Source organism: Anas acuta, chromosome 26 (assembly GCF_963932015.1).
Source record: "Anas acuta chromosome 26, bAnaAcu1.1, whole genome shotgun sequence".
Taxonomy (NCBI): domain Eukaryota; kingdom Metazoa; phylum Chordata; class Aves; order Anseriformes; family Anatidae; genus Anas; species Anas acuta.
In genome coordinates this window covers 1,677,376-1,695,424 of record NC_089004.1, presented here as the reverse complement: position 1 = coordinate 1,695,424, position 18,049 = coordinate 1,677,376, and the positions used below count along the sequence as shown (strand labels likewise).

Genomic DNA, 18,049 nt, shown 5'->3' with positions numbered 1-18,049 from the left:
TTCAAAAGCATCCTCACAACTGCTTCTCCAAGCAGAGGAACCTGGTCTCAGACAGAACCACTGCAACTACATTCACATGTAACAACTGCTGTATATTATGAAAAGTTAAAGATTTTGCTGAACTCCATTCAATTACTTTTCCTACATGTCTTATTAACTAATCATCTGCTTCAAAAGCTCTACCTCAAATAGCAACTACTTTCTCCACCTTGGGGATATATTCGACAAAGGCAGACAACTATGTGCCCCTTGGTCATGTCCATGGCAGTAGGCTGTGGCAAGACAAACTAACCCAGCTGTTGGTGCAGCACCATGAGAAAGACAACAGGCTCACTTAAAAGGAACGTTTCATTCACTTACCTGTCTCACTAAGCAGGTAAAGTTATTCCCTGGGATGTGACAGGAAACCCGGGCCCCTTTTTGGTACTTTGAACAATCAACTCCATATGAGTGAAAACAAACTTTTTAAAGGGCTGACAGGGAAAAAAAGAGCTCAGCAAGGAAAGTAGAGGTATGAAAACAAAAGAGCTGGCACACAAGTTAGAAACAATTTAAACTTAATTAATTCTTCTTAATGAATCTTCAATGCATCAAAAGACTAGTATCAACTTCTTAATCATCTGAGTCCTGGTGCTTACATATGTTTAAAATTTATTTTGATTAAAATAAAAAGTAAAAGACATCACTAGATATTTAAAAAGTTTTTAAAAAGTCAAAAGAAATAGTGTCAGAACAAGATGGCCATGTTCAAGAAACCCCCTCCAGGATGGATTGTAAACTGCTAGAGTTGAGATTCAGACGACCACATCAGCAACTCGCCCGTTACACAGGACATCCTGGTAGCCTCTTCCTCAGTGAGGACACAGAGGACTCTGCAGCAAGAAGGAACTGGCTTTCCACAAGTTTCATCCATTCTCCTCTTCTGGGTCTCAAACGTCAAGATCCAAATGTCAGAACAGAGCCCACCACAGAAACGCAAGAGCTTTTCTGCAAGGGGCACAGCACAAAAACTCCAAGCAGGGGCTTGAGGGAGACCAGAAGAATCTCTACTTTGTGAGAAACATTTAATTCAACACAATGAATTACAAGAGGACAGATTTACAGAATAATAACCGTAACAGACTGTTCAAAAAGGAAAGTAATTTTCACTGGCTGCAGTAGCAGGTAAAGTTCCCCAGAGGAATACCTGGTAGAGCAGCAGCAAAGTACAATTCAGTCTTCTTGCAGTACTCCAAATGAGCAGTATCAAAGAATTTTGTATTCTCACATCTTTAAGAAAAGAGTTAATATAGTATCAGTCACTTTGGCATGGGATATTTTTCAAGGAGCTTAAACCTATTCAGATCACTACACTGAACTACTCCCAAAGGCTATTACTCGCCAGGCAATTCCCCTGGTCCCTTGCTGTTCCTGCTAATCATTCTTACATGATAAAGGCTCTGGGAGCTACTTTCTTCCCCAAGTTTTGGGATACCAACAACTTGTACAATTGGTTAGTGGCACAATATTTCATCCACCACTTTATACTGTACTTTCAGCTGAGACATCCATGCACAAATTATGCAATGGATACCCTAAGACTAAAATAACTTCTGCAACCTAGTCAACGCATTCTCCAAGCTACACACACATCTTTCTCCCATCTCTCTATCCTCCCTCCCCAGATAAATCCCTTTTTAGCCACAAGTTACCCCAATATGCTCACAGTTGTACTAGAAGAGACTGATGAATCAATCAAGGTACCCATGGTGAAGCCAAATACTTATAAACACATTAAGGCAGGTTTCACATCATTTCATTTTTTGGACACAAAATGCTGGTCACTTCACTGCACATGCAAATAAGAAAGATTTAATACTTAATAAAAAGCTTTAGATTCATTTAGATATCAATTATAGAAAAATCAACCTTTTGCCTTTCTTGTTTTTAAAAGAGGTCAGAACATTACTGCACATGAAAGCAGATGTGTAGACACACCTATTGGAATGGATCCCCTTCCCTCCACACACACAGAAACAGAGGTCAGGGTTCTTGGCACCAGAAGAGAAAAGAGGAAGTCTTCCTCATTGTCAGTCAGAAATGAGTCATCCTTCCATTCTGAGTTGAGAAGGTCCTTCTGACCAGACCTAAACCAACGCAAAATATACCACAGAGCGGGTATATTTATCTTCAAAACTCTGTTCTGCTATGCTTGGACATACACAGAACTCTGTATCTAAAATGTGCACAGTAGTGCATTCGGTGTGGTGTTGGAACTCGCTAAAAACCAGATTGCCATTGACCAGCTCCTCACGTGTAACTTCCCCTACTCATCAAAACCTCAGGTGGAAGAGGCACTGGTAGTTCATCTCTGAGACTACGCTTTCAAGACCAATGTGGTCTTGCGAGGAAAATGAAATTCACTGACCCAAATAGACACATGGAATGACAATCCACAACATAAAATGACCTCCCTACAGTCTGGTACAAACAGGTAGCCTACAGCAGAGTAGCCAAGGAGTGAAAACAGCATCTCTCTCACTTGCATTAGAGAGAAAATGGCTTTGATGGGTCATTGTTAAAGATACTTTGCTAGAAAAGCTTGAAAAATCACTGACCCACAAAAAAAAAAAAAAAAAGGACAGGAAGTTTGGTTCCTATTATATTCCCTCCCACTCTTTTATATTCCTTTATCCCCTCCCATTTTTGTCTTCCTGATTACCCTACCCCTTTAGAAAAAGGAGGGGGAGTAGAGTTTAGTCAAGTTCCATCTTCAAAACTACCCAGCAATTAATGAACCATCAGCTTCTCAACTTTTCCTGAAGTGTACATCAAAATGCTCATAGGTACAGTCGGATTGTTGGTGCAATTTACTCTGCAGACACTCTTGGCTTTGTAAATAGTTGTGCTGACCCTGCTGATAGGGTTTATACTGGGAATTCTTAGATGGAACTCCCTAGAAGAAAAAGAAAAAAGACCTCGTAAGTTAGCAGACACTTTTAAACACCTTTGTAGCAAGCACACTCTTAAAAGAATAAATAAAGCACCATTGGCAAAACACAGCCGTTTCTTTATCTCCTGTTTTTCACCTTCAGCAGACAGTTTGTTCTGGTTCTTTGCTGCTGCCAGACCTTTGTAGTAGAAAGGAATGCAAGATATTCACTGTCCAAATAAAGCTACTGTTAGTCATGTGGTAAAACAGGAAAACATAAAGAGCCCAGATAGAAGATGGTATCTCCCAAACGCCAAACAGATTTCACAGTATAATCAACCTTCCAGCATGAAGGATCGCTTAACATTAAATCATTCTTCATTCTACCTGACACTGAAATACAGCTGCCACTCCCTCCGAAGGGGGTTTTCTTTTCTTCTGCTCTTCATCCTAACGATTCCTTTCTTCCTCCACATTCTCCACTCTTGCCTCACAGGCTCACACAACCGGAGTCTGCATAATGAAGCGCCCTGGGTATTGGCTATCCTATCCCAGCGACAGAGCACTAATTGCTTTTCTCAGGCTAAAACTTAAAATGATCAAAAATTAAAACCAGTGAGCTCTGTTTTTATCTCATTGCACGAGCTCCCCTGATGAAACACACAGGCAAGGGTTACATCAAACAACACAGCAAGGAGACACTTTGCTTCACAGGATGGTGCTCTGTCCCTGCCTAGTGCAACAGGCAACGCTTAAGGAACAGTTGGTGTACCTTGGCTTGGCTTTATAAAACTGCCTCCCCCCCACCCCATTACTACACAGTGAGGATTTATTATTCAGAGCTATTTTGGTTTATAAGACAACAAAAAAAAAATCCATTTGCACCTTTAAAGAGGTCCACTGCACAAGTGGGAGTCAGAGAGGGACTTGAAAACAAGAAGCAAGCCCATTATAATTGTTTTAAGGGATACACGGTGTAAAGGCACACTTCTGGGAATCCTGCAGGTACCGTTGTTAACCATTTTTTTCAGTTATTTACAAATTTTGAATACATACATTCTTCTGTTACTTTCGGTTTGCTAATTCCTGCCACAAAGTATTTTAGCAACTTCCTTCTTTTGATGGTCAGGTCGCCCTTTCTGACTTCTAAAATGTTAGTTAAAATTTCCACTCCTCTGCCTTCTAATACACCCTGCAAGAAAATGCTTACTAAAAAAGCAAAGGTTAGCCAAAAATGGAGGGAGGGGAACTAAATCCATAAGATGGCAGCTGCCCTTCCTGCCCACAGTATCCTCTTCCCTGTCATAGGTAGTAATAAATAAACTGGGGAAAAAAATGACCACAAAACAGGTGAACGTTTAGGAACTGACCCAGTTTCAAGACAGAACCCTCCAAGTGCTTACACACACATTCTGGTTACGCTTTTAGCCCATCTGACACAAACATAAAGCCCCAAACATTTGATGACAATAAAAACTCACCAGCCATCATACCCCTCAAAACATTTGATTTTTTTGGTGAAAAGAGCACTTTTGAAAATGTGTGCTAAGAAGCAAAGATTTGTTGATATATGCCAGGATTCCCTCTGAAACCATTTCTGTCTTCAGAACTATTCGGTACAACTTAAGGAGAAAAGAAAGTTGTCATACTACCTGGACTATACATTCTCCATCTCCTGGTCGTGATCCTGTTCCTCTTCCTCCTCCTCCTCTTCTCCTTCTTCCTCACCTCCTTCTTTCTCTGAAGGAGCTTCCCCATCTCTTGCAATTTCCTCTACGTGGGCAAGCATGTCAGCCATCAGGGCTTCCTCCAGCCTCTTTCGCACCTGCTGCACCAGCTCCTCTTGCTTCCTGCCCCAAATCAATGAACACTTGAATTAATTCTCAAACATAGCTATTTCAAGGGAAAGAAATCTTATATTGCTCATCCATGAGGCTGGGCAGAGAAGCACAGTTTTGAAAGAGCCCTCAGTAAGAACTGCACTGCAAAAAAACCCGCCTGGCATTACACTTTAAGTGAAGCTGAGAAACACTTTATAAAAGTTGCCCAATTCTTTCTATTGTGAGTCCTTACTACTGATTGTACAATTTCTTAATTCTGGCTGAAATTTGCAGCTGGTTCAAGATTTTATTTTTTTTTTAATCACAAATATTAATTTAAGCAAGAAAAAGTCAGCCTACCCTGCTCAGATTTCCAAAAACAAGAATGGATTTTTTTTTTTTTGACTATTTCATTTTTTTTCCCTTCATTCTCCTTTTGAGTAACAATCTTAAATTTTACAGCTTCTTTTATCTCAAAGTCACAGTGATGTAAAGAAGCGGTCAACAATTTGTGGCTCATGGGACTCCTATTTCATCTCAGCCACAGGAAATCAGAAAGTTATAAACAGACCTTTTTTCCTGGTCATTCATGTATAAATCACACGGAAGGAGTCATCCTGTAGTTCAAAAAGATTTACCAGCTGAACAGTCAAAACAATTACTGCCTTTGTACACTGCTAATGAATGTGAAGTAGTGTGATTTCAGGTTGAGAATGGAATATACCAAGGACATTATCAAGTGCTTAAAGCTGAATTTGACCAATTTTGATTCACTGAAAGCAAGCTATACCTACATAAATGGCATCCTTATTTGCTGCCACAGCAGTGGCTAATGCTTTTATTTGATCTTGTGTTGTCACAAAGGAGTAAGATGGTGAAAGTCTAATTTTTAGCATTTCCCCAATCCCTCCTTTGCTTAAGAGTTGCCTTAGTCAAGGTTACTCAAATTCAGATACCCCTTTTTCAGTAACAGGAGACATACTGACATGAAGAACAAATATGAACATGAAACTTCAGAGTAAGCAAGCACGGGTTAAAATAAAAAATAATATGTTTTAAGTACATCCACGAGAGCTGCTTTGTGTAACAACTCTTTCTACTCTTCTAATAAAGACATTAAAATTAACTCAGCAAGCCCTAGTGCTCTATCAAACATTTCAACTCGCCAGTGAAAAAAACGTGGTGCTGTTTTACCACAAGAAAACACGTTCCAAGGCAGTATCTGCTATTTCTAGGTAATACCTAATATCTTCATCTGTCACCATAAATGCTTTGCAAAGCGGCTGCGAAGTGTTTAGCCAAACTCCAGGATTCTTCTCGACGGCTGCAGACAGCTGGCCAGTGATGGGCATAGTGCTGGTGTGCAGAGCACTAGCGATAGCAGAGAGAAGGGTTTCATCAGTGCAACCAGGTCCAACCCCTGCAAGCCGGAGGAAAAGCAACAATCAGCATGGCACACGACAACATGGCACATCAAGACAACAGCAGTAATTTCAGATTTAACGGCAAAGCACGCGCTCTCATTTAGAAAGTCAACACAACAAATCTCAGACCTCAACACTTCCAACGGCACCTGTGCTCCCAAGGTTATGCAAACCTAGATCAATTCCTCATTATGTTACATAAAAAACAACCTGGGAATGGAAGCTCTTTAAACAAGCACTGCTGCTGGAAAACAAACCAACAAAGTCAAGAAACTTTGCCACTTCCTCTCATTATGCTTCAGCATCCCCCGAGGAGTACTGAGGGCTCCTGCTGAAGCGGGAGCGGTCCCCAGCACCGAGGAGCAGGAGGAGGTTGACACAATACCTTCAGATCACCGCTGCCTGGGATCAAAACGCCACCCCTGGAGTTGAGGGCAGACTCTGATTACCTTGTAAACCTTTTGGAAGGTCCATTGTTTTCACCAGCTCCTCCGCAATGTCAAAAGCATTCAGTCCACTTAATTTCTTCTCCCAGAAGAGCTGACATCAAAGAAAGTGTTTATTGGTACAAAGCAGGGAAATGGAATCGACAAGCACACAAAGCACCTGCTTACAAGCAGAAAGGGAAGGGCGCTGCTGCAGACAGTTTTATATTGGATTTACTGCAGAAGTGGTCTGAAGGCGGGGAGCAATCCTCATTACCAATCTCACATCTCTGTCCTGATTTACTGCCTGGAAAAAGACTTTCCTTTCCTCCAGGGACTGGTACTCACTGCTTCTGAACGGGAACAGCAAGGCAATGCTCGCTTGCTTTCACCCCAGTGCACACACAGTATGGGACAGCTGTTTTTTTTACACTACTGTTCCTCTTTTGCTGCCTCGCATATGCCACAGAACTGAAGTTAAGGAATGCAGAACTCGTCCAAGCTATTTATGAGGTCAGACATTGTTTTATTCCTCTCTAGGCGTTTCTCATGGGAAGGATCACCGCGAGACCTTCGAAGAATTTTGAACTACGGGTTCTCCTCAGACCTAAACAGAAGTGAACCCATGATTTGGTGGGAAGTCAGATACTAAAACTAGATAAACTTTCAACTCTCAATCTACGTGTTTAGGGATGACCAATGCATAGCTGGAGTATATTTTTTCTTACAACAAAGCAATTTTATTGAGGCTTTGAAAAATGGAAAATTTTACCCTATACAGTCCAGACACATCCCCTTTCCACACCTGTCAAAATCTGAGCGTAACTGAACCCACACTACTTTTCCAATTACAAGCTCCTAAAACGAGGAAGGAGGGCAGTCAAAGCCCAAACACATAGGCTGGATGCTCGTTAGCTACGACTTTCAAATAGGCAAATATAAAGCCAGCACATGATGGGACTTTGTAGTGCTTTACAATTCTGAGGAAACATCTGGAGTCAATTGAGCAGAGGTTTCACTATACTATATTCTGGTAAAATGAGTAAGGAAAACCCAGACTGAGTCTACAAAGCTGCACTGCAACAAGTAGTAACGTGAGCAGGAAACTACAGAGGCTGGCTTACCTCCTGCACTGGGACTGATCTCTGCTGTCTAATGACTGTATTCATGTAACAATCTCTCCCTCAACAGGACACAAATCTCTATTCAGCTCAGGTTTTTTTGCACATCAACTTCTTACTTTTAGTGTCTTATTGTCCTACCTAGCCAAGGAGTTTATAGGAGGAGCAACACCACAAACACACGTGTCCTACCTCTTTAGGAAACAAAGCCCACAAGCCTTGTTAAAAAATAAATAAATAAATAAATAAAGCCACTCCATTTCAAATAGAATCTAAATCACACTTCAGAAAGATAAGTTCTTAAGTTTGCATAAAAAGTTTTCAGCACAAGAGGTTATTTTATAAGGTAAATCACTTTCCTCTTCAAACGATGCATTTTAATTCCACCAGACCTGCCAGAGTTTAAGGTATACCAGTAATTGACACCATCGACAGTGCATGAGCAGACTAATGAAGCTGAACGTCTAGTTTCCAAAAGGTATAAAGACAGACGCGCCACAGGAAAGGATTCACAGAATCCCTGGTGTGAGCTCTGCGGAGGCAACAGGCTGTCAGCTCTACCTAACACTAATGAAAGGAGAACGCCTTCCAAAGGCTGCTTTGAACACGTAAGCCTCATTTGAACCAATGCCCAGCTTCAAAGGTACATTTGCCCTAAGCACACTTTTTGCATCTTTCACGAGATGAAATTAAGCTGAAAGATTTCCTTTACTTCTGGTGTATTCTCTTGTTTGAAAATATACAGTGCGAGAAGAAAAACAACAACTTTACATTAATGACGTTCCAAGGGAATTTCTAACCATACTCATCCAGGCAGAGTTAACTGCTAATGATACACCCATCCAAAAAAAGGCCCGTGCAGGGGGTACAAGCCCTTGCAGCACATCACAAGCACCACGCTGCAGTCTGCACACAAAACAGGGATTTCTTGAAACACAGAATTCTAATACACTTGGAACATTTTATAATGATTACAATGTAAATTTCCTCTAAATTGTTTGACTTCTGTCTACATTTGTAGATAGGTCTTGAAGACGTTTTTAACTAAAATAGAACTGTGACCTTACCAAAGGTTGGAGTCTAGTTATAGAACAGTGCAGATAGAATATTAGCTGTATACTAGAAATGTTTTCTGCTCTGATTTTAAAAGCTGGAAGCACTATAAACTACTGTTTCCAAAATCTCAAATTGCCATGGACATTTCTTCAGTGTTAAAAAATGAAAGTGTTTTCTTTTGGGACCTTCTCAGCAGCAAAACCAAAAGTTTCCTAGCTCTGGAAAAATAGTTTCTGAGCTCTAAGCCTTACCTGCCGGGGTTGGTCCACAGCTTTCTGAGGATCACTCTTCACCTTATTGCTGGGATGGTTTGTGATCTTTGTGACAGGCTGTTTGAATATGGAGGCTGTCTGTCTGACAGGCAATGCTGTATTCAAATCAGGCTTGCCCTACAAATTTCAAAACAAAAGGAAGGGAAAATCCCATCAAACATTTCCAATTTACCAAAATGCTACTACAGCTATAAAGATGCGCTGTGGGCAAGAGAGATGTTATGGACTTGAAAACTTGCCTGATCTTAAGCTGTATCAGTGGAACTGTTGAAGATGGTTGTGCATTTTTAAATCTTGCCCAAGAACTTTAAAATGTAACCAAGTTTTTCACTCTCACATTCTACTTAAGGTACCAGCCACCTCTCATTCTAGTTTATACACGTTGGTTTTATTCCAATTTTGACAGAAGTCAGGAGTCAGAACAGTGAATTTTAAGATGACGAGCCACCTTTGAACCACTAACGCTGAAGGTTTTGACACAGTGTTTGTAATAATTAAAAGTTTATTGTGCAGGATTTAGAGGCCAGTTTGCAAATCCAGAAGCCATTCTAACACCTTCTGCTGGAATTCAGCTGTCTATGCCAATAAATAAAACAATACAGCTGGAATCTTGATCACTTTTTTTACCTTCAGTTCCTCATAAAATTCAGTTTTTAACGGGCCTGATAACTACCAAGCATTCACAACATGACTGTATCTCACACTGCTTGCAAAACGGGAAGCGTGTTCCTCATTCCTGAGATCTACTGTGCTAATCTCGAAATGGCTGTAGGACATACTTTGTTCTCGAGGATGCAGACACAGTATCTGCTTAACATATTTATTCATGAGATGTAGAAAACGATTCAAGTCAAATACCACCCTGAATCATCTTGTGCACTAATCCATTCGTAAACTAATGGTAACTATACATTTATTGAAAGGTTTGGGCAGAATTTATAGCCTAAGAGGGGTGTTGGCTACTGGTCTGACTGAGGCAAGGCATTTTTCTTTTAAAGCATCACTACAGCACCTCGTGCTGCATGTAAATTTTCCCATCACTTAGATCAGAGTACTGTTCTTGATTCTTTACCAGTTGACATAATTAGAAAATCAGCATTATGTTGTTTTCCATATTTAACATTTAGGTGCAGAGACACAGCTTTTAGGTTCTGAAAAGCATTCCCCCATTCATTACAAAATGCTCCCTGTTTGTGTTATCCCACATATTGCTCTGAGAAGCAGCCTGGCCAGCACGACAGGTGGACGGGCAGAAAGCTTCCACTGCATCTTACTCTTACTTTGGCTTGGTTGGAACAGTCGTAGCGCATCCTCTGTCTGTTCTTGTTCATTTTACTCATCAACATCTTTCCCGTGCGGAAGTCGAAAGTGCTGAGGTCCATGGAGCTCCCCAGGTAGCGAGCCAGCTGGGGCTTGCTTCGGAACTTTTTACCGCTTGGGCTGAAAAAAACGTAGAAAAGAAACACGGAGGGAAATTAAAACCCTCTGGACTCCAATACCAGTGCTTGTGACAAGTTTTATTTCTTTCACGAACTTCCAGAAGTGAAGCTCACGCTCAACACAAGATGGGTATTGCTGCATTCATGTCAGCTCCCTGTGCTTATTGTGCAAGACACAGACCAACTGCAGGACCTGTGAGAGTGTTTTTGTACATAAAGAGCAGAATTCACACCAGGTGTAAATTAACAGGGTGTAGTTCACACCAGAACTGAAGTGGAAGACAATGACACAGAAGTACTTAGTGCTCAATTGTCTCAAATAATAAATGCCTGTTTTCAAGGATAATTTCTTCTCACAGGAGCAGTGTCTGACTGGCACCATAAACTGCTCGGGTTCCTGCCTCCCCCTGGAGCTGTGCATTTGGGTTGGATTACAAGTCTTTGGTAGCATTTGGAGCACCAGGATTGCGCAGTATCAAGTACTCAGGGAGGACAGAAGTTAACTGCAGACAAGGTGCAAAGTAAAGAATTACAAAGCTTAATTAATGCAAGAATAAAGGCCAAAACCTTACAAAAGTTTCCATTAATGGCAAAGCAGAAGAGATTCTTTTTAAACAGTGATTTTCCATGAAAGACTACAATCTGGCAAGCACCCGCAAATTACTCCTGTTTTATTTTAATAAGAACTCAGCCTTTTGCACTACTACAAAAAGCACTAATTGAACCCTTTTGTATTTCATGCACAAAGCAAAAATAAGTCAATGCACTGCGACTGCAGTGTCAGACCTACACAGACACTGAGCACAAAATAATCCTTCATGTTCTCGTTTAGCATCACAATGCCACTTTATTCTCTTAATTTCTCTCATTTCAGTTATTTTGCATCTTTAACACATCAAGTCCTCCATTTTTTGGCAAGCAGAGGACACCACTACCTATGAAGCAGGCAACCTGCACGTTCAGCCTCAGTGCCAGTCTGGTAAAAGCTGACTTCGCGTTGCGCTAAGCACAGGTTAGCTAGCAGGTATTTAAGACCAAGAGATGCCAGCCTCATCTTCTCCCCCCACCCCGCATTTATCTATTTTCTTCTATCACAAGGCAGTCAGCGTTAGACCGTGTTTTCAGCCATATCACAGGGAAGCAGGATTATCTCCTCACCACCCTACAAACACTCCCTGCTCTCGATCTACCGGCGATCTCGTTAGGAAACGCGAGGTCCCGTCCAGGCAGACCCCAGGAGCAGCCTGTCCCCGCACAACGTGGTGACATCCATGAGCTTGGAAATTCAGAGCAACTTCCAAATATCCAAGCACTGAACTTCAGGCGGCTCGAAGCAGCACCTACATGTTATAGACCCCGATTTTCTATGGAGGAGGGACACGATACCAGCACACCTCAAACCTGCTGGAGATGATTTAATGCCGATGAGGTTCCAATGCCTCCTGGAGACAGACCAAGTCACCTGCTGATACTCCTGAAGCCAGAGCCACAAGCACCTTGTTCCAAGACTTATACTAGAAGGCCAAGAATAACTTGAAATAATAAAGCTGTCAGAGGCTGAGCAAAGCAGCATTGATAACTAGTCCAGCAATGCAGACCCCACTCCGCCAGTGTTGCTGCGGGAAGATACTAACAACCTCTCTAGGGTTTTCTTTCAGGGTAGCTCAAAGGAAAAAGCCTTTTTTCACCACATTATCTGCTTCTTTGAAACCTTTATAGGAGTAAAGTCTGAAAAAAAATAGTGCGAGCATGGAATTTCTAGTCCCGCGGCAGTGACTAGCAGTGGCAAGTCAATTAGTCCAAGTCTTAAGACTCTCTACTGGAAAAATTAAGATTAAAAAAAGAGAAAGAGAAAAGCCGAAAGCCAGAATGAAGCAAAGCATTAAAAATTCTCAAAAAAAACCCAAAAAAACAACTGTGAGGCAAAGACAGTATGAATTATATTAAAAATGTTACAAGCCTCTCAAAGGACCGATGATGCACATGGCAGCACCTGCCTGGGAAGCTCCCGTGCCATTTATCCTGCCCCACAGCTGCCCCCCATGCTGCTCACACACATGCAGAGGTATCCAGACAGGGAGAATCATCATCTGCAGAGGGCAGGGAGAAGAGGAAGAAGCACTTCATCACCAGCCGTTCTTCAGCAGGACCAGCACGCTGCGGAGCTGCCCCAAGACTCAGGCATAAGGGCAGGAGTAAGCTGACAGAAACAGACTGGGACTGGACACCAAATTTGAAAACAGTGCTTAAAAATATAGAGGGAGTTGCGTGCCTTGACCCCAAAAGAGGAACACCCAGCTCCGGTCCCCAAACTCTGTTAGGACAGGGCCATTGCTGCTGGTGGTGAAGTCAAAAGGGAAAAACTGGACACTGCCTCTTCCAGGATCTGCAGCTCCAATTTACGGCTTGGCATCTTAACAGAAATCCACCAGAGGGAATTTTGGAAATAACGCGGGAGGCTGGATGGTGCTGAGGTGGCGAGTGCCTTGTTCTGTCACTTACAATGAGGGCACTTCCAGAACGACAGAGCCAGGTACGCCCGGAGGCAGCGTGCTGCAGCCCCTCGGCTTTTTGCTCGGTACGCGTCCTGGTAGCTCTGCAAGGGATTTGAAAAGCTGCTCGAAGTCAACTTACAGCTAAAAAAAAATCTGAAATGGCTCAGATTCCTGTCCCTTCCTCGGGACGCTTGGCCCAAAACAAAAGCACTGAAGTGCAAAGAAGGCAAACTTTTATTCTGATTGCACACTGAGAAAGGCAGCTGGGTCCTGAGCCGTCCTGCAGCGACGGCAGAGAGGGAACAAAGCTCCTGCAGAAAGCCAGCAGCGAGCTCACGGGGTGAACGCAGCACGAGCAGGCAGCTGCAGCCAGACCCTGCTCGGTGGGGCACGGCTGCTGGCCACCTACAGGCTCCCAGCAAGCCCAAATCCGAGCAGCAGCCCCCCAGAGCCCCCCTACAAAGCACGAGCAAGTTTTTGCTTTGTGGTGGAGCGGTGGTTAGGGAACCCGAGTGTAACTGGAAGGCTGGCGTGCCTCTTGATCCACAGAACTGGGAATTTCTTTCTGCTCCAGAGCCTCTATTTTTTTGTTTGTTCGTTTTTGTTACAGAGAGTCTGCAGAGGCCCAGAAGAAGGAAATTATGATACAAAAATCACAGAAGTCGACCTCTTCCAGATGGTGCTGCAGGCGCCGGTACTGAATTACCGCCTGCCACGCTTCAGCCCCAAGCAGGGCGGCCGCAAAGCTGCGAGGGATTCCCCTGCCTGCCCATTATCTGCCCCACACCAACAAACAGAGCCAGGCAGAAATGCGGGGCGGTGTTGGCAAGCCCGAGGAGCCCTCCTTCGTCGTGCAGGGGCTCTGGGGGCGCGGACGGGGCCGAGGGCAGGCAGCCTATTGAGGGCGAGCCGCCGCCAGGTGCCCGCTGTCCCCGCGCGGCTCTGCCTTTGTCTCCTCGCCTCCCGCGCCCAGGCAGCGGCCGCCAGCCCCGGCTGCTCCCCTCCTCCTGCCGCGCTCAAGAAGTCTCCTCCCCTCCGCTCTCCCCATTTAGCGTCCGCCAGATCCGCACGACTTGGAGAGCAAGGGACAAAAGACCAAAAAAAAAAAAAAAAAAAAACCAACCCCAAACCACCAACCCACCCCAGATGTTGTCTGCCTTTGAATGAAATGGAGACGGCCGCAACCGAGGGGAAACGGGCGATGGGAAGCGTGTGCTTAGAGCCTGGCTCCCGGCACGGGGCGGTGGTGTAGCACAATGTGTTTCCTCCCCTGCTCAAACCCTGCTGCCTCCTGCGCCGCCGCACGCGCGGCTCCTCCCAGCCCACCCCGGGACCTCGGCACGCACCCGAGGGCGCGCGGCTCCCCGAGGAGGCACCTCCTGCACGCCGCCACCCACTGCCCCGGCACCTGCACGGTATTCGTGGCAGCGGGATCCGTACCGAGCCCTCGATCTGCCTCGGTGCTGACCTCAAGAAGCGGGTCCTGGAGCGGGACAGCACCGACACAGCACAGGTACGAGAGCAGGCAAGCACTGCAGGCACCGCAACCCATCTCCTGTCCTCGCACCTCGTCGGCATCTCCCCGTAACCTCCGCTCTGCCTGTCCCGAGCTGTCCTCCAGCACCCCAAAACCATCCCGTGGTGAAGGAACAGCCCCAATGCAGAGAGCCGGCCGTCCTGAGGCTCATCTCACCTCCCGCACCACGGCAGCTTTGCTGGGGGAGCGTGGGATAAAGCTGAGGAACTGAGAACGAGCAGGGCGTGCTCTCAGGGAAAGCATCCTCCTCTGCAGCTTCGGGGGGGAGGTAATTCTTTGCAGGACGGCATTACGAACATTTTCTTGAACTTTTTACTTAGGTGCTGCCAAGGTAACAAATTCCCACCAAAATAAGCTTCACCTAAGAGACTTAAGTTTTCCAGAGCGGAGATGCCAACAGCTTCCTGAAGCAGACAAACAACAAGCCCAAACTTCTCAAGACACTTTGCCATCAAAACCGCAACAGCACGAAGAGAAGCCGCGCAAAGCAGCCAGCAATCTCCTTTCCCCAGGTGGGGACACGGAGCCTGGGGAGAGCCCTCGCAGCACACTGTCTTTGAGAGCCTTGGCTGCCTCGCACAGCTCCCGACGTGCTCCCCTGCCCGATGCCAGTCCAAGCTCTCTGTCCCCACACCTCTCCTGCTCACTCAGGACGTGGCCCACAAGCCCCACCACATCAGCCAGACGCCTGCTGGGCTCTCCCAGCTCTCACATCACAGACAAAAGAACACACAAAAAACTAAAAAGGTGAAACACTTCTGCACCGTCAGCAGCTGGTAAGCACGAGGTTGGAGGACTGTTCCTAACAGCCTGCTCGTGGACTGCACCTCGAGGAGGGCACCGCCAGCAGCACACCGCTGGGCAGACGCACAGTGTGCGGAGCACGCTCAGCCCGCGAGATGCATTCACCTCCCAAAGCAGAATTCACATTTGACAGAAGGCAAGCTTACACATGGAAAGCATTCGCTGCTGGCATTTAGGGCTACAGAAGGAAACCTCCAAACATACAGCACAGCAGCCCTAAAGGAGGCTTCAGGAAAGCAGGACGTGCCGCCCGCCGCTGCTCACCTCGGACTGGTGTTAATTCCCAAGGCTGGCGATCGCACACGGGAGCGCTTGTTTCCAGACAATTCTGATGTGAAACCGTGCACGCAGTTATCCACGCTTACTGCATCTGTATGCTCGGAGCAGCTGGGCAAAAAGAAAAAAAATAAATCAGCCAGGTAAACAACAGGCAGAAATAGCAGAGGTATTAATAAATTGCCACTCGCATATTTTCCACTCTGAGGTAATGCAAAATGCAACAGTAACCAAAAATTAGTGCAGCAGGGCCGTGCTATACCTTTGATCTCTGTCCAAATTGATATAAAGGGAAAATCCATTATACCTTGGGAATAAAAATATGCTACTTATCTTCTCCCCCCGCTCTTTTTATAACCGCGGCTCCGAGACCGCAACTTTACAGATAAAGCCCTTGGACAACCAGGGATCTCCGGGGCTGTCAGCTGCGCTGCCCTGGCTGCTACAGGTGGTCCTTTCTTCTCCCCGCAGGCTGGGAGCTCAGCTCAGGGGCTGGCACTTCAGCTTCGTGCTCTCGGCAGCGGCCGTTTGCTGCTGTGCTTACGGCTCAGCGCCGCTCGCTACCCTCGCAATCGCAGTGTGATTTCCCAGATGAAACCCCGCACGTGCAGCAGCTGATAGCGCGCGGCTCTCCGATTAGAGAAAGGCCAGGTGAGGACACCCGGGGAGCCTGGGCTCCGCTCCTGCAGCTCCCCACGGGCCCGAGCTCCGCACACCGCCTGCGGGCAGCCCCGCAGGGATGCAGGAGGGATCCCCGCAGCCCCCCGGCACCCACAGCTCGCAGGGTGAGCGGCTCCCGGCCGTTTGCTGCCCCGGCAGTGCCGTGCTCGGGTTGGGGTGCCCACACCGAGCCCCCTGCCCTGACACCCACCCACAGCTGGCACCCAGCGCTGCCTCCTGCCCCCTGCCCCAAATTCCTGCTGCATAGGGAAAACGAAGCGGGCAGGGCTCCGAGGGGGCTGCACAGCCCGCAGACACCCCCAACCCCGCAGACACCCATCCGGGGAAGCCGAGCGGCACCGGGTGGGCACAGAAAAGCCGGGGGGGACCCCGGGGAGCTCAGCCCCCAGCCGGGGGTTGCCCGCAGCCCCCCCGGGAGACCCCCGGTGGCCGAGCCCAGCCCCGCCACCACCCCGGGCCCTCCCTGGAGCGGGTCCCGGAACCCCTCGGCCCTTCACCCCCCGGGTTTCACCCCCGGGTCCCGGCCTCGCCCCCCCCCCCCGGCCCCGGTCCCGCCGCCGGCCGCCCCCCCGCTCCCACCTTTTCCGCTCCATCTCTGCCGCCGCGGCCTCCGCTCGCCGCCTGCCCGGGCCCCGCGGGGCCTCCCCCGGCTCCTGCCTCCCGCTGCTGCCGCCCCCCCTCCCTCCGTCCCTCCCGCCGGGCCACCGAGCAACGGCCTCGCCTCGCCCCCCCCCCCCCGCCCCTCGGCCACGCCGCGGCTCCGCTCGGCTCCGCTCCGGGCCCGGCCGCTCCGCTCCGCGCCCGCCCCCGCGGTTCCGCTCCCGCCCCTTCCCCCGCCGCCGCCGCCGCTCCCCGCGCTCCGCCTCCCGCCAGGGCCGGGGGCGGCCGCATCGGATCCCTCCGCCCGGGCACGCCGCGGGATATAGTCCCAAGCGGGGGGGGCAACGGGGGGCGGCGGGGTGGTTCTCACCGAGCCTCCCCCGGGACCCCCCGGGCTCTCTCGGAGCCCCCCCGGTGTGCTCAGAGCCCCCCCCGGTCCCCCCAGGGACCCCCCGCCTCAGCCTCCGCGTGGAGCCGCTCCAGAGCCCCGCGGCGACGCCACAGAGACCCCCCCCCCCGAGAACCCACCCCCCAAGCTCCCCGGAGACCCCCCCCCCGCCGCTCACAGCCAGCCCTCCGCCTCCACATGGACCCCCCCCGGCTCCACATGGACACCCCCCCACCACCACAAAGACCCCCCCGGCTCCCCGGAGACCCCCCCCAGCTTCATAGAGACCCCCCCGGCCGCCCATGCCCACCCCTCGGCCTCCATATGGACCCCCCACGAGCTCCACAGCGACCCCCCCGAGCCTCACAGAGACCCCCACTTCCACGGAGACCCCCCCCGGCCGCCCATGCCCACCCCTGCACCTCCATGCGAACCCCCCCGAGCTCCGCAGCGACCCCCCAGCTCCACATTGACCCCCCCCGAGCTCCACACGGACTCCCCCGACCTCCTCGGAGACCCCCCCGGCTCCCCGGAGACCCCCAAAGCCGCCCATACCCAGCACATGGCCCCCCCCCGGCTCCGCGTGGACCCCCCCCCCGAGCTCCACGGAGACCCCTGCCCACCCCTCACCCCCAAATTGGCCCCCCCTGTCCCGGGCTCACCCCGGCGCCCTCCGCCGCGCCCCCCCGCGCTGTCCCGGCGGCGCCGCCTTGGGCATCCTCCTTCCCCCGCGCCCCGCTCCGCGGCCCCGGCCCGGCCCCGCGCCCCCCGCCCCGCCCGCTCGCGCCCCCTGCAGCCCC

General features: G+C 48.4%; 1 protein-coding gene across 2 annotated transcripts; it reads right to left on the bottom strand.

Annotated features, from left to right (window-relative positions):
* Positions 1 to 631: 631 nt before the first annotated feature.
* Positions 632 to 18,049, bottom strand: MBD3 (methyl-CpG binding domain protein 3). Of its 2 annotated transcripts, none has more exons than XM_068661827.1 (8): positions 17,912 to 18,049; positions 15,569 to 15,691; positions 10,310 to 10,469; positions 9,009 to 9,146; positions 6,605 to 6,695; positions 5,974 to 6,151; positions 4,564 to 4,761; positions 632 to 2,935 (listed from the first exon to the last, which is right to left on the bottom strand). In XM_068661827.1, the coding sequence occupies exons 1-7, from the start codon at positions 17,965 to 17,967 to the stop codon at positions 4,569 to 4,571; spliced, it is 939 nt and encodes a 312-aa protein (XP_068517928.1). In that variant the 5' UTR covers positions 17,968 to 18,049; the 3' UTR covers positions 632 to 2,935; positions 4,564 to 4,568. The 2 variants fall into 2 exon arrangements, with proteins under 2 accessions (XP_068517928.1, XP_068517929.1); XM_068661828.1 differs by lacking the exon at positions 17,912 to 18,049 and adding an exon at positions 16,841 to 17,035.

Coding starts and splice junctions, on each gene's coding strand:
- MBD3 (XM_068661827.1), bottom strand. CDS start 17,967: ATGCCCAAGGCGGCGCCGCCGGGACAGCGCGGGGGGGCGCGGCGGAGG. Junction 9,147..10,309: donor ACTGTTCCAACCAAGCCAAA/GTAAGAGTAAGA, acceptor TGAAATTTGTAG/GGCAAGCCTGATTTGAATAC. Junction 6,696..9,008: donor CTGTGGACCAACCCCGGCAG/GTAAGGCTTAGA, acceptor CTTTGATGTCAG/CTCTTCTGGGAGAAGAAATT.